Here is a 15,862-nt window from a genome sequence, read left to right on the forward strand (position 1 = left end):
AACACTCACCTGGATGGCACAGACCCACTCATATACACAGCACGTTAAGTTTAGAGTTGATAGTATACAGGGTATCGCATTGTCATGCAATATGATGTGACGTGACATTTCCTAGAAAGAAGCTTAACCAGAGTTTCATGAGGAATTTCTTATGAATCAAACATGATATGAGGATGTGAAAATAGAAGATATGCTCAATATGAAATTTTCTGTGATTACAATATATACTACAGTTTAAAAGGTCAGTGAGATTTTTTTTTTTTTTTTTTTATGTTTATGAAAGAAGTCTCTTATGCTTCTAAAGGCTGCATTTATTTGAGCAGAAATGGAGTAAAACAGTAATAATGTTAAATTCTATTACAATTTAGAAAGTTTGAATGTATTTTAAAATGTAGCTTATTCCTGTGATGACAAAGATGAATTTTCAGCATCATTACTCCAGTCTATATTAGGAATAGAAATCTTTATGGACAAACATATGCATTTTCAGTGATTTAAAAAAAAGTTATCTTCAAAATAAAAAAAACATTAGTTTTTGTCTCTTTTGTTGGCAAAGCAAATGTGCATAGGCCAAAGGTGAGGTTTGTTGTGACACTAATGAATAGTGTTGCTGTGGACAAAAGGGGGATTTTTGGTTTCGTATGTGATGCTTTATGCTTTTCCAGCCCTTTTGTAAGCAGTTCGAAGAAAAGAGGAACAGGATGGAGGTTGCAGACTGCCGTCTCCTGTCCCCTATTTAGTTCTTAACTTTTAATGGTCAGCACAAACTTGTCTTCTGTTTAGGTTTGAATGAGTTACCCTAGTCCTCATTCCACCATCTCCAAAAACAAGTCAAACCACACACACGTTTGTTTGACATTCCCTATTACAGTATTCAAACAATCATATCTCTCTTACCATTCGATGAGTGTTTGAAGGATTTATGGCTTTTTCTCAAAGCAAACAGTTTTAACACTTCCTCATTTCTCATGTTGTGTGTCTTGAAGGAGTGCCCTGGCCGGCAGGCCAATTGTTAGCCATGCTGCGACAGCAAGAACCCACAGTCAGCACCCTGCATCTGGTGGCCAATGATATGACGGATATCATGGAGAACTTGGATACGCGAGAACTCGACATTGGCGATGGGGAAGAGGAGTTTGACGGCCAGGACCCTAATAGTGCAGGTAAAAGAAAGCAATAACAACATAAAGTCAATAAAAAAAAAAAATCCAAATATAGTATTATTTTTAATGATTTTAAAGAAGTTTCTTCTGCTCACCAAGTCTGCATTTATTTGTTCCAAAATACAGCAAAAGCAGTAATATTGTGAAATAGTAAAGATATTTAAAATAACTGGTTTCTATTTGAATGTGTTTTGAAATGTAATTTATTCCTGTGATCAAAGCGAAATTTTCAGCATCATTACTCCTCCAGAAATCATTTTAATATGCTGATTTGCTATTCAAGAAACATTTTCTTAAAATATTATTATCAATATCTAAAACAGTTGAGTATATTTTATTTTCAGGATTCTTGATAAAGATCCAAACATCAGGATTTATCTAAAACAAAAAACTTTCGTAACATTGTACACTAAACCATTTAAAAGCTTTGAGTCAGTGTATGTGTATATATATATATATATATATATATATATATATATATATATATATATATATATATATATATATATATATATATATGTGTGTGTGTGTGTGTGTGTGTGTGTGTGTGTGTGTGTGTGTGTGTGTGTGTGTGTATATATATATATATATATATATATATATATGTATATACACACATATACACACACATATATATATATATAATTTTATTAATTTTTTTTTTGAGAAAGAAATTATAGAAATTGGTACTTTTATTTAGCAAGGATGCTTTAAATTGATCAAAAGTGGTGATAAAGACATTTATAATGTTACAAAATATTTTTATTTCAGATAAATGCTGTTCTTATGAATTTTCTATTCATCAAAGAAACCTAAAAAATTGTACTCTGCTGTTTTCAACAATAATTATGATAAAAATAATAATAATAAATGTTTTGAATATTAGAATTATTTCTAGAGGATCATGTAAAAAAATCAGCTTTGAAATTACAGGAATAAATTACATTTTAAAATATATTCAAATAATTTTTTTTAATATTTTAAAAAGTAAAAATATTTCAGAATTTTACAGTTTTTGCTGTATTTTGGATCAAAAAATGCAGGCTTGATGAGCAGAAGAGACTTCTTTAAAAATGTTAAAAACTTTTGACTGGTAGTGTATGTTACAAAAAAAACAAATATTAAAATAATACTGATATATAATACAATTTGGGATCAGTTTAGGATTTAATGCATCGGTGCATTAAATGAATCAAAAGTGACAGTATTTTATATAAAACATTATATTTCAAATAAATGCTGTTGTTTTAAACTTTCTGTTAATTAAAAAAAATTGAAAATCATGTTTTCCATAAAATATTAAGCAGCGCGACTGTCTTCAACAGAAATAATAATGTTTCTTAAGCTGCAAATGAGCATAATTAGAATTATTTCTGAAGGATCATGTGACACTGAAGACAGGGGTAATGGCTGCTGAAAATTCACCTTTGCATCACAGGAATAAATTGCATTTTAATACATACTCTCAATTTAAAAAGTTTTTTTAATTGTACTAATATTTCACAATATTACTGTTTTTACTGTAGATTTAATTCAATAAACACAGCCCTTATGAGCTTTTTAAAACTTGGAAATCTTACCAACCTGCAAACGTTTGAACAGTAGTGTATATAACTGTCAGAAATTAATTTGAAGTATTTTTTGTTTTTGTTTTTCCACAGAAAACCGCATCCTCTTCTCAGCTGTGTATAAAACAATAGGCTTCAAAGAATCCGGAGCGCGTGTTTTTCTTACTGCGTTTCCCATCACGGCCAAAATCCTGGAGGTGGAACGCTTCACTTCTGCCCAGGATCGCTTCAACGTCACCTCCCAGAGAAGCGTCTCTAAGGTGAGATCTCCCACTCCCGTTCCCTTTCATGAAGTGTTAGCATGTGGGCTGAGGAGGTATATTTGTTGCCCGGGAGATTTAGAGGTTGCCAAGGCAATTTACATGTTGCCCTGGAGATTTGGACACTATATACGAAAATACTTAGCACATGCAAAATAGTTTTTCAGAAGAATAATGACAAAAGGCGCTGTTAATGAATCAAATGGAGACTCATCACTCAGTTTTGGAAGTGAGTGGTTCATTAAATGTTCAAATAGTTGAAATATTTAGGGAATAGTTAATTATGTCCCCTCCATCATATCCAAATGCTTTTATTTAGCTCTGTCCATACAATGACCAGGGTCACCATCCGCCAAGGTCCAAAAAGACACAATAAAAGCACCATCAAAGTGGTCCATATGACTTTGGCACTATAGTCTACCGTAGTATAGTTTTACATGTTTGTTGTTGTTGTTTTGTCCTATTCTACGTTTGTGTTGTTTAGAAAACAGCATATAGGTTGGAAACGATGAAGATAAGTAAATCATAACAGAATTTATTTTTAGGGGTTCAAGCGTGTAGCGCTGAAACCCTAATGTAATTGCTAGAATTGCGTAGGATCAGCAAACTCCACACAAAACTGATCGTGCAGACCAAACCGTAAGTCGTAGAGACTTGAAACTTGGAGGAATGGTAGTACTCATGCCGTCTACAACGTCACCAAGGCTCATCCCAATCGGCCTGATGGGGGTGCTACAGTGATCAAAAGTATGAAACCGTTCATAACCGTTTGTCGCAGGCTCAAGTGTCAAAACGCAGCCTCACGCCTACTAGTCCTAGGTTTTTTGCCCAATTGGAACCAAACCATTCCAGGAAGACTCACTAGACAGTGAATATCAATAATTATCAAAAAAGGGTTAGGTCAGGGCCGCTGTTACTAAAACGGCTATACCTTTTGAACATAATGAGATATCTGAATCTGAGGTCACGTTAAAAAAGTCATGGAGCAAGGCCACTTGGTAGCGCAACAAGAGGCAAAAACATAAAAAATATCCATAACTACGCACCCTTTGTCCTATCAACATGAAAATCGGGGTGCACGGTCTTTGTCCAAAGTGCCACAAGTGGCTGTAAGGACATTTGCATGTCTCAAAAAACATGGCCATCATAGACCAATGAACTTTGAGCACCTATTAGACAAGGTTAACGGAGGTCAATCGGAGCAAAACTTGGTGGGCCTGTTTGACTCACACCCTAAAGGTCTGTGAGAAATTTGAAAGAGAAAATCGACCAGTGGGGGGTGATATTGCATTTTTCAAGGGAGTAAACGATTGTGTATTGTGTGGTTTTTCACACATACGTCAGTATTCGTATCATACGATAGACCTCCTCATTCCCAAAACTTTGCCTCTAGAACTACTGCTGTCAATCAAGCTAGTTGTTAAATCATTGAGAAAATGTAAATTGTAAGTTGAAATTTACCCTTTGGCAAACTATAACAGGGTTATTTAGAAAAGGGGCTTGTCCAAATATACCCAAAAGCCTATAAAGTTTAAACGAAAGCTCAAAACTTCTCAAAACTGAGCACATGCGACAGGTGATTCTAAGCAAGCATGTGAAGTTTTAGGGAGATCAGAACACAGCTGGTGCTATAACAGTCATAAATGTAAAAAAAAAAACAAAAAAAACAATTTCTATGGTAAATGACCAGGATTTGCTAAAGTTGTTTTTTAATCATTGATTAAGGTGGTTACAGGTGTGCTAAATAATATGTAATGTCTTTTTCATTTGTGCTTAAATATCTTGAAGCATTTGAGCTCTGGTAATCACTGCTTGCAGCTATATTTTATCCATTTTTTCTAATGCCGGTTCATGTATCCAGGTGCTTCCTGCAGTGTTTAAGATAGAGATGAGACACGGAAACTTCACTTGGTTGATAAAAAGGAAGGAGAAACATTTTATGGAGCTTCACAGGGAATTACGTACCTACAAGACCTTCCTCCGAATTCCACTGCCATCCCGCAGGTGACCTTTCTTTTCTTTCCTTCCTTTTTTTTTTTTTTACATGTACACTACCTTTCAAAAATTTGGAGTCTAAGATTTTCATTAAAAAAATACAGTAATAAAATAATAAAATAATTGTTTTGTGTTTTAATATATTTTAAATGAATTTATTCCTGTGATCAAAGCTACATTTTCAGCATCATTACTCCAGTCTTCAGTGTCACATGATCCTTCAGAAACCATGCTAATATGATGATTTGGTGCTTAATAAACATCTTCTTATCTATGTTCAGAAAAACAGCACTTATTTGATATAGAAGTGTTCTGTAACTTTCGAAATGTCTTTACCGTCACTTTTAATCAATTTAATGCATCAAAGTCTTGTGGCAATCTGAAGATCTCTTCCTCTGTCTTTACCATTTTCTTTTTTTCGGTCAATAGTCATGCAGAGCGAAGGCACACTATAAACAGGAACCTTGAAAGGAACATGCCAAGTCTGCCCCGGGGAGGGGGTGAAGAACTGGCCAGGGAAGAGCAAGTCTCTAGTCGAAAAGTCAGTTTCCTGTTTCACTAATACTCTGCTGACAACATCAGATGATTGGTGTCTAACTAGTCTGATTTTGTTTACAGAGACAACTCGAAGACTACTTGAATAAGCTGCTTAAAATGCCAATGTACAGAAACTACCATGCAACAGTATGTGTATATTTAGATTTCATACAGTATATCAGTCCATATGTTGTTTTTTGAATTACATGCATATAAGTCTGTCCTGTTTTATGCCTCAGATGGAATTCATTGACGTGAGTCAACTGTCCTTCATTTATGATTTGGGACCAAAAGGCTTGTAAGACTTTTTTATTAGCTAATAATGAATTTTTAATAACTGTTTATGGATATATTAGTGCATTTTGTGACATTTCGCACTGTTTCCTTCCAAGGGAAGGCATGGTTCTCAAAAGGTCAGGGGGTCATCGTATTCCTGGGCTGAACTGCTGTGGTCACAGCAAAATGTGCTACCGCTGGTCCAAACGGTCAGTGTGGTGTCATTCATATTCAAATTATACAAGGCAATCACCACTAGTTCACTCCTGAATTAAAATTTCCTGATAATTTACTCACCACCATGTCTTTCAAAATGTGCACATTTTTCTTTTTTCTTTTTTCATTCAAAAAACAAAAAATTAAGGTTTTAAGGTTCCTGGAAAACATTCCAGGTTTTTTTTTTCCCATATAGTGGACTTTAATGGGGATCAGCAGGTTGAAGGTCCAAATTGCAGTTTCAGTACAGCTTCAAAGGGCTCTAAATGTTTTCTTATTGTTGGTCTTTACAGGTGGATGGTGGTGAAGGACTCTTGCCTACTCCTCATGAAGCCAGACACAGGTGCCATCTCATTCGTCCTGCTAGTGGATAAGGCGTTCGGCATCAAAATGGACACTAAAGACACTGAGACAAAGCATGGTGTCCGCATAGACAGTCTGTCCAGGTGTGTGAACTTAAGGCAATATGTTTAGTTGACATGCACCATCATTTTTGATAGACTAAAAGAGCTTTTTGCTTTTTAAAGGACTCTAGTTCTGAAGTTCACGAGTTACCGTCACGCCCGCTGGTGGGGGCAGGCCGTCGATGAATTTGTGCGCAAGTACAGCAGCAATTTCCTTAAGGATCACCGTTTTGGTTCCTTCGCCAATGAACAGAAGAATATCCCATCGAAATGGTAAATATTGCTTTTTACATGGACTATGTGACTAAAAAGATCATATCATACTTTTGACTTGGGCCAATAAGCAACCAGCTAGCAATTTCTTGGCAACCTCCTAAAAACCTTTTACACGGGCAGGAACCGCTTACGTTTTTTTTTTTTTTGTTTTTTTTTTTAGAAATTGTAATTATATTGTAAATTATTGTAAATTATATTATTATTTATTTATTGAAAAAAAAAAAAAGTTTTTTTTTTTAGCTTTTTAAAACTTCATTATTAAACTTAATTTTAGCTTACTTTTAGTCCAAGTTTTCATGAAATTATAATATATTATTTGTTATTATATATAACATATGTAATATATGATACAGTTTTATATTTATTTTATTTAAATTTATTTATTTATTAAATATATTTATTTAAATTTTATATTATATTATATTATGTTATTTCTGTAGTATTGTATTATGTTAAATCATAATTTATTAGCTATAGATTTTTATCTTATATTGATGACTATTCGTTATAATTTGGATTTAAAATATAATATAATATAACAATATAATAAAATGTAACTGATTACATTATTTCTTGGAAAAAAGTGTAAAAAAAAAAGTGTAACCTTTAGCTTTAGTATTGTATTATATTAAATCATAATATATTAGCTATCTTTTTTAATATTACTATTAATGTATTATATTATATTGTAATATTTTAATACTGATTACATTATTTATATAATTAAGTATACATTATTACATTATTACTTAATTACATTAAGTATAACTTTCAGCTTTAGTATTGTATTATATTAAATCATAATATATTAGCTATATTTTTTTTAATATTATATTACTATTGTTATTTATAATTTGGTTTTAATATTATATTATATTATGTTAAGTTATGTTATATTATTTTATATTATGTTATATTATATTATTTCTTGAAGAAAGTATAACTTTTAAGTTTTATATTAGATTTTAATATATTAGCTATTGTATTATATGATATTATACAATATCATATTACTGATTATTAGTCATTAATTTTTTTTATAATTAAATTTTTATATTAAATCATGTTAGCTATTATATTTTGTATTATGTTGCATTATTTTACTGGTTTTATTATTATATGCTTTCAGCTTTTAGCTAGTATATAAAACCATCCAGAAAAATCAATAATGCAGCTAGCAGAAGCAGGTCTCAAAGGTTTCGCAGAACAGATAAACATGCGAAAGCTTCAGCCGCCTGCCGCTGTTTCTTCGGGTGAAGCCTGTTTCACAGGAGTAACTTGAGAGAAAGAGAGGGAGAGTGTAACCATAGACGGCATCCTCTTTTGACCCCGTGGAGGAGTGAGATAGTATCTAGGGTGGCGGCTTCGCTTCTGGTCTGGGCAGATGATTTGTTGTTCATTGTTGCAGCATTAGGCCCTATTAGTGTGCTTGTTCTCTGAATAATGAAGATTACTGTATGTAATTAAGTTCGAGAAACAGAGAGAGTGTGAGCTTGAGACTATCAGCCTTACCCATTGGTTTGACTGGCTGGGTATGTGTTTCAGGTATGTGAATGGGAAGCAGTACATGGAGGACGTGGCGAATGCGCTGGAGGAGGCGGAGGAGGAGATCTTTATCACCGACTGGTGGTACGTTGAGAGTAAACCTCTCCACCCATACATTCAGCTTTCCTTTGGGTACTATTGATTGGTTTTAAAAGTAATGCATAGATCAGATGAACAGCATCGGTTAATGTTTCTACAATAATACTTCCCCTAACCTCTGAGAAAATCAATAACCTTGCTCCGTTCTAGGAATGCAGTAAGATATTGAGTTCATTTCTTAAAGAATTTCTTGGAAACGGAAAAGAACTGAGACTATACTGGACGTACTGACTAAGGATACTGACTAGGATATTAATGTCCTAACCAGTTATCACACAATAGAAAATAATGTAAATTCAGGCACATTGGAAAATCTTAAACATTGGGAAAAGTAAAATATTGAAAATATTTCTATACTTAATATTTAATAAATATTTTAAAAATATATTTATTTTTTAATAATTTAATATAATTTTTTTGGGATAAAATCATATTTAATTGAATTGAATTGAATTGAATTTAGATTAATGCAACAATTACATCATATTTCCATTTGTGCTCAACTCATTGGTTTATTTATTTGTTGAATTATTTATTTATTTGTTATAAATTACTATTAATAATGTATTATTGATCTTTAATTATTTTATAATCTTATTATTTAATTGTTAATATAATTAAAATATAATGTAATAACATTTTAATTAAAATACAATTATTTTTATATTTAGATACCAAACCCAAATTTGGGTTATTGAATTTATTTATTTATTTTGTTTTCATTTATATTATTTTTTATTAATTTAATATAATTTATTTGGATTTAAAAAAAAATCTATCCTTTATTTAATTTAATTTAATTTAATTTAATACATATCTGTATCCAGTAACAATGTATAACTGCAAAAGTTATATAATTACGTTTATGCTCAACTCATTTAGTTATTTGTTTATTTATTTATTTTATTTATTTATTTATTTATTATTTTTAAATAATTATTAATTAAAATGTTCTTTTATTTTTACTTGTTAATATAATTAAAATGTAATGTAATAAAATTGTAATTAAAATAGTTATTTTATTTATATTAAAATAAGCTAATTTAAGTTACTGAATTCGTTAATTCATTTATATTTATTTTTTAATTAAATATAATTTATTTGGATTTTTAAAAAGTTCTGTCCTTTACTAATTTAATTTGAGTTATATTATTATTATTTATTTTTATTTTTTGTTAATTTAACTATTTATTTGTTTATGCTCAACTCATTTCTTTTTTCTTTCTTTCTTTTTTTAAAATATTTATGATTTATAATTTTATTTTTGTATTTTTTATTTATATTATTACAAATATAATATACTGTCGTAATTTTAATTTCAACAAAATACTTTAAATTATATTAAAATAATAAACATTTAAGTTATTGAATTTATTAATTTGTTTTCATTTAGTATTTTTCTTATTAATTTAATATATTGTAATACAATTTTAATTAAAATACAGTTATTTTAATTATATTAAAATAACAAAAAACTTAAGTTATTGAATGTAGTAATTTCATTTGTTTTCACTTATATATATATTTTTTAATCTTTTTATTAATTTTATATAATTTATTTGGATTTTTAAAAAAAAATCTATCTTTTGTTAATTTAATTTAATTTAATTTAAAAATATATCCTTATCCAAAATTTATGGAAGTTTATTGTTCCAAAATGTGAAAGCCTTGAAAAATCGAAAACTCACAGTATATTGTTGCTTGTCACGTTCGCAACAACTGGGATAGAAGAGATGTATTGCTTATTGCTTTGTCCTGTCATAACGATTAGGTCATGAACGAGGTCATTGAGAGAAAAGCCCAAGGGAAGGTAGTAGAAAGAAAGACAGGGAAAGAAAGATAGTTGTATACTTTGTACGCACCCTCTCAGAGGGCACCTCCAGCTGGGAGCAATGGCCAAACAGATCCGTTACCTTCATCAGACAGATGCCTGGTGCTCTGTTACAGCATCACTCAGTCATCTCAGCAGACATCCTGCAAGTGTGAGATTCCAGTGTGTGTGTGCTTTTTTTTTCCCTAGCTTAATACATTTGAATTTATGTAGGCGACAGTGAGATGAGACTAGACGTTGATGCATATTTGATGTTACAAATGCTTCCTCTGCTGATGAGGTCACCTCTGTGTGTCACGGCAGGCTGAGCCCTGAGATCTTCCTCAAGAGGCCCGTCGTCGAGGGCAACCGCTGGAGACTCGATTCCATTCTAAAACGGCAAGCGGTGAGTTAATCCATCCCATAGCTGATAGTGATGAAACGGCTATCCATCTGTGGCTTTACAGCACCAGCAATAAAAGCTTCCCATTCAGTGTTCTCATGTAATAATTTACACTCCAGGGTGTTTTCAGTTTTCTTGGTAATATATTAATATTGACTGGTGGATTTGCTGTGCTGATTATGAAGAACTGTTTGTTCTTGCAGCAAAAAGGTGTGCGGATCTTTGTCATGTTGTACAAGGAGGTGGAACTGGCTCTTGGCATTAACAGCGAATACAGCAAACGGACACTACTCCAACTTCACCCAAATATCAAGGTGAGGTGAAAGTAGTCAAACAGATAAAATTGTCATTATGAACAGGTTAATCAATAACTACTGAAATAAAACCTTTATGAGCTTATTTTTTTTTTAAATTGACAAATTACAGGATCATTAACTCAGTTGAAGTCAAAAGTTTACATCCCCCTTTCAGAATCTGTAAAATGTTAATTATTTGACCAAAATAAGAGGGATCATACAAAATGCATGTTATTTTTTATTTAGTACTGACCTTAATAAAATATTTCACATGAAAGATGTTTACATCTTATAAAAATGAACCCATTCAAAAGTTTACATCCGCTTTTTTGTTTTTCGTGATAGTTGTTCATGAGTCCCTTGTTTGTCCTGAACAGTTAAACTGACTGCTGTTCTTTGGTTTTTCAGCATTTTTGTGTATTTGAACCCTTTCCAACAATGACTGTATGATTTTGAGATGCTCTTTTTACACTGAGGAAAACTGAGGGACTCGTATGCAACTATTACAGAAGGTTCAAACACTCGCTGATGCTGCAGACGTAAAAACAATGCATTAAGCCAGGGGGTGAAAACTTTTGGAATTTGACGATCAGAGTGAATTTAACTTATTTTGTCTTCTGGGAAACATGTAAGTATCTTCTGTAGCTTCTGAAGGGCAGTCCTAAATGAAGAAAATGTGATATTCAGGCAAAATAAGAAAAATGTACACATTTTCATTCTGTTCAAAAGTTTTCACCCCCGGCTTTTAATGCATCATTTTTTCCTTCTGGAGCATCAGTGAGCGTTTGAACCTTCTGTAATAGTTGCATATGAGTCCCTCAGTGGTCCTCAGTGTGAAAAGATGGATCTCAAAATCATACAGTCACTGTTGGAAAGGGTTTAAATACACAAAAATGCTGGAAAACTTAATAAGAATAAGAATTTGTGGGACCTGAAGGATTTTTCTGAAGAGCAGCAGGCAGTTTATCTGTTTAGGACAAATAAGGGACACATGAACAACTATCACTAAACTAAAAAACATCTGTGGATCATTCAGGTAACAACACAGTATTAAGTATCAAGGGGATGTAAACATTTGAACGGTCACATTTCATTATTTTCTCTTGTGGACTATGTGTAAACATCTTTTGTGTGAAATATCTTATTCAGGTCAGTACTAAATAAACAATAACATGCATTTTGTATGATCCCTCTTATTTTGGTAATTTGGTATTTGGGAGTCTGTAACAAATTCCAAGAGTGTTAACAAGTTTCTTTTCTCAGGTAATGAGGCATCCTGACCACGTCTCCTCTTCCGTGTACCTGTGGGCGCATCATGAGAAGATCATAGTCATTGACCAATTGGTGGCTTTCGTGGGAGGCATTGATTTGGCGTACGGGCGCTGGGATGATCAGGAGCATCGGCTGACTGACATAGGAAGTGTAACCAGGACTCTTCCGGTGTCTGCAGAGGTTTGCTTTATGACATACTGGCAATGTCGTTTTAGTATTATTTATATGCTCTTATAGTATTAAATAATATTTTAAATTAGCTTTAATTTTATATTTTCAGTTTTCATTTGAATTTAAATTTTAAGTTTTGGTGTTTTTTTTTTTTTTTTTTTTTTTTTTTTTTTTTTTGTGTGTGTTTTTGACATTTTCATTAGTTTTTGTTCTGAAATTCTCCATATAAATTCATTTTAATTTCAGTTCTGCAATTTTAGTTTGAAATATACATTAAAAAATAATTCTCAAATCTTAATAAGTAATAATAATCTATTATTGATCTTTCATTTTTGTATGTATTTTTAATTGTTAATATAATTAAAATGTAATGTACTTAATGTTAATTAAAATTAAATTATATATTTTTTTAAATTCTATACTTGATTCATTTTTTATTTTATTTCATTTTATTTCATTTTATTTCATTTTAAAAATATCCTTATCCAGTAACAATGCATAACTGGAAAAGTTACATAATATTTCAATTTACAGTTAACACATTTGTTTATTTGTTTTTTAATTTTTTTTTTTTAATAATTCTTAATAATTTATTATATTTTATTTTTTTATCTATTTTAATTGTTAAAGTAACATAATGTAATAAATTTTATTTAAAATAAAATTATTTTAATTACACTAAAATTAACACATTTAGAAATTGAATTTAATAGTTCATTTTGTTTTTAGTGTTTTTTTTTTTTTTATTTTTTTTTTTTTATATATGTAATATATATATATATATATATATATATATATATATATATATATATATATATATATATATATTTTAATATATTTTAAATACCCAAAAAATTCACCCAAAAATGAAAATCACCCCATGGTTTACTCAGACGAATGCAATCAGAGTTATGTTGAAAAATGTCCTGGCTCTTCCAAGCTTTATAATGGCAGTGAATGGGTGTTGAGATTAGTTGAGAAACTGTCCGACAATTAGTGAAAATGGTTTAATATGGATATTTTTATTACAAAAATGCATTGATTCACTTCAAAAGGCCATTATTAACCCTCTGGAGCTGTGTTGAGTCGTTTTTATGATGGATGGATGCACTTTATTGGACTTTCCACACCCATTCACTGCCATTATAAAGTTTGAAAGAGCCAGGACATTTTTCAGCATAACTCTGATTGCATTCGTCTGAAAGAAGAAAGTCATATACACCTAGGATGACTTGAGAGTGAGTAAATCATGGGGTAATTTTCATTTTTGGGTGAACTACCCCTTTATTAGTTTTTGTAGTTTTGATTTTAGTTTTGTGTCTTACTATGTGTCACAGAACCCTTCTGAAGGCTCTCCTGCTGTGGCCTCTCAGTCAAACGGGCCCAGCACGGTGCAGACTAACGGCAAAAGTTTGCCTGCTGACACAGCGGACCAGCCCAAACTAAAAGGACATGGCAAGATCAAGAAGACCCGATTCAGCATCCGCAGGCACCTGCAGAAACACGGGCTGGCGCCTGCAGACAGCGTGAGCAGCGTCGAGAGCTCTGAAGAAAGTGAGTACGCCTCCGTCTCTGGAGCGCTGGCGAATGCAGACTAGTGACATGTTACTGACCTAAACTCCCACATTCAGCTGTTACCACAGCGCACGGCTGATTTTCTAATGCCCACTGGCAGCGCTTTCATGACTGACCAGCTTATGCAATGATTTACAGTGTAGTGCAGAAAAACATGAATCATTACGGTTTTAGTTAAGGATTGTGGAAACATTTCTGACTGTTAGATGAGGATTGGGTGTGATATTAAAATGTGTTGTTGAATGTGTTCATGAATATTTTAGTCTGGAATCTATATTTCACTCAAGTTTTCCAGACCACGCTTTTTAAGAGAGTTGTCTAGGTTGTAAAGATTCCCCTTTTCTTCAGGTTATTCTAACAGTATTTGCAGCCACCAAAATTTGATCCCTCTTAAATGGATTGAGCTGAGGGTGTCCATGCCCTCTTGCTTGTGCCCAAGTGGTGAGTAAGAATCAGGCTTGGGTGAGACATTTCAGGTGTGGACTCTGTCAAAGGTTGCCCCTAATTCTGATCCTGAACAGTTTTATTGTAAAGAGTCAAAAGAGCAACCTTTTGAAACTCTCAGAGTCCACGCACTGTGTGGTTTGCTGTGTTTCAACCCTCTTCTGAAGGAGTCTGTGCAAATACGATCTGACTAAGATGAAGAATATCCAAAGCTTGCAAATTCCAAGCATGTGTGTTAGTTTAGACTGACGCGGCAGTAACTCAACAGTGTGAAAGCATGGATTGTTTCCATAGGACGTTGAAAGTTGAAAAAGTCTTTTAGGTGTGTTTTTGGAGTGATGCATGATTTTGTAAAAAAATAAATGCTTTTTTCTACTCTTGGTTGTGTTTTTCTTTGATTTTTGTGTTTATCTGATGTGAAACGTCTTTAATTTTTTGGTGTCACTCTTATTAGAGACCGAAGCGGCACAGGATCTGCAAGCAGATGTGATTGGCCTGATGGGAAACACACGGTTCTGGCATGGCAAAGATTACTGCAACTTTGTTCATAAGGACTGGGTCCAGTTGGATAAACCTTTTGATGGTGAATGATTACATTTAAGTTTTTTTTTTTTTAATAGCAGCATTTAATGGTTTTAAAAAAAAATAGTTCATATAAATATAACACAATACAATACAGTAGATTAAATGAATAAATATAAAAGTTGTATTGTTGTATTGTTTGTATTCATTTTATGTATATTTGTAAAATATTACAATATATTTAATTTGTACAGTTTTAGCATTTTAACATGCTTTTAAATTGCATTTTAAATTTTGAAATCAGCTTAATTTAATTTTAAATAAATTTTACATTTTAAATTTTACATTTTATAGAATTTTTTTTTTTTTTTTTTTAGATTCAAATAATTTAAATTTAAATTAAAACTATTTTCTGTATTCTGCTCTTTTTGCAGATTTCATCGACAGGCACATAACTCCCAGAATGCCTTGGCATGACATTGCCTCTGTGGTTCATGGGAAAGCAGCCAGAGATGTTGCACGGCACTTCATTCAGCGCTGGAATTTCACAAAGGTGAGAACATCTTTCACAACACTGCATCATTTTTTTTATTTTTTAACATTTTTACTTAATTTGACTTAATACTGTGTTGTTACCCAAATGATCCACAGCTGTTTTTTGTTTGTTTGTTTGTATGTTTAGTGATAGTTGTTTGTCCTGAACAGTTAAACTGCCCGCTGTTCTTCAGAAAAATCCTTTTTGTGTATTTGAACCCTTTCCAACAATGACTGTATGAAAACAATGCATTAAGAACCGGGGGTGAAAACTTTTGGAAATTGAAGGTCAGGGTAAATTTGACTTATTTTGTCTTCTGAGAATAATGTAAGTATTTTCTGTAGCTTCTAAAGGGCAGCATTAAATAAAAAAAAATATGACATTTAGGCAAAATAAGACAAATTTACACATTTTTATTCTGTTCAAAAGTCCCCCCCCCCCCAGCTCTTAATGCATTGTTTTTTCTTCTGGAGCAAAAGTGAGTGTTTGAACCTT

At 31.9% G+C, this 15,862-nt stretch overlaps 1 protein-coding gene across 3 annotated transcripts in view; it reads left to right on the forward strand.

Annotated features, from left to right (window-relative positions):
* Positions 1–15,862, forward strand: part of pld1b (phospholipase D1b) — a 41,935-nt gene that overhangs the window by 16,334 nt on the left and 9,739 nt on the right. For all 3 annotated transcript variants that reach the window (XM_051098567.1, XM_051098565.1, XM_051098566.1), the window contains 16 exons: positions 987–1,163; positions 2,825–2,991; positions 4,853–4,995; positions 5,416–5,527; positions 5,605–5,670; positions 5,763–5,821; positions 5,916–6,008; positions 6,309–6,461; positions 6,543–6,692; positions 8,241–8,324; positions 10,474–10,555; positions 10,756–10,866; positions 12,112–12,300; positions 13,629–13,845; positions 14,765–14,893; positions 15,267–15,385. In XM_051098567.1, coding sequence (XP_050954524.1) covers positions 1,019–1,163; positions 2,825–2,991; positions 4,853–4,995; positions 5,416–5,527; positions 5,605–5,670; positions 5,763–5,821; positions 5,916–6,008; positions 6,309–6,461; positions 6,543–6,692; positions 8,241–8,324; positions 10,474–10,555; positions 10,756–10,866; positions 12,112–12,300; positions 13,629–13,845; positions 14,765–14,893; positions 15,267–15,385 — 2,019 coding nt within the window. In that variant the 5' untranslated portion in view covers positions 987–1,018. The remainder of the gene's footprint in view (positions 1–986; positions 1,164–2,824; positions 2,992–4,852; positions 4,996–5,415; positions 5,528–5,604; positions 5,671–5,762; positions 5,822–5,915; positions 6,009–6,308; positions 6,462–6,542; positions 6,693–8,240; positions 8,325–10,473; positions 10,556–10,755; positions 10,867–12,111; positions 12,301–13,628; positions 13,846–14,764; positions 14,894–15,266; positions 15,386–15,862) is intronic.

This window comes from Labeo rohita, chromosome 24 (assembly GCF_022985175.1).
Source record: "Labeo rohita strain BAU-BD-2019 chromosome 24, IGBB_LRoh.1.0, whole genome shotgun sequence".
Taxonomy (NCBI): Eukaryota; Metazoa; Chordata; class Actinopteri; order Cypriniformes; family Cyprinidae; genus Labeo; species Labeo rohita.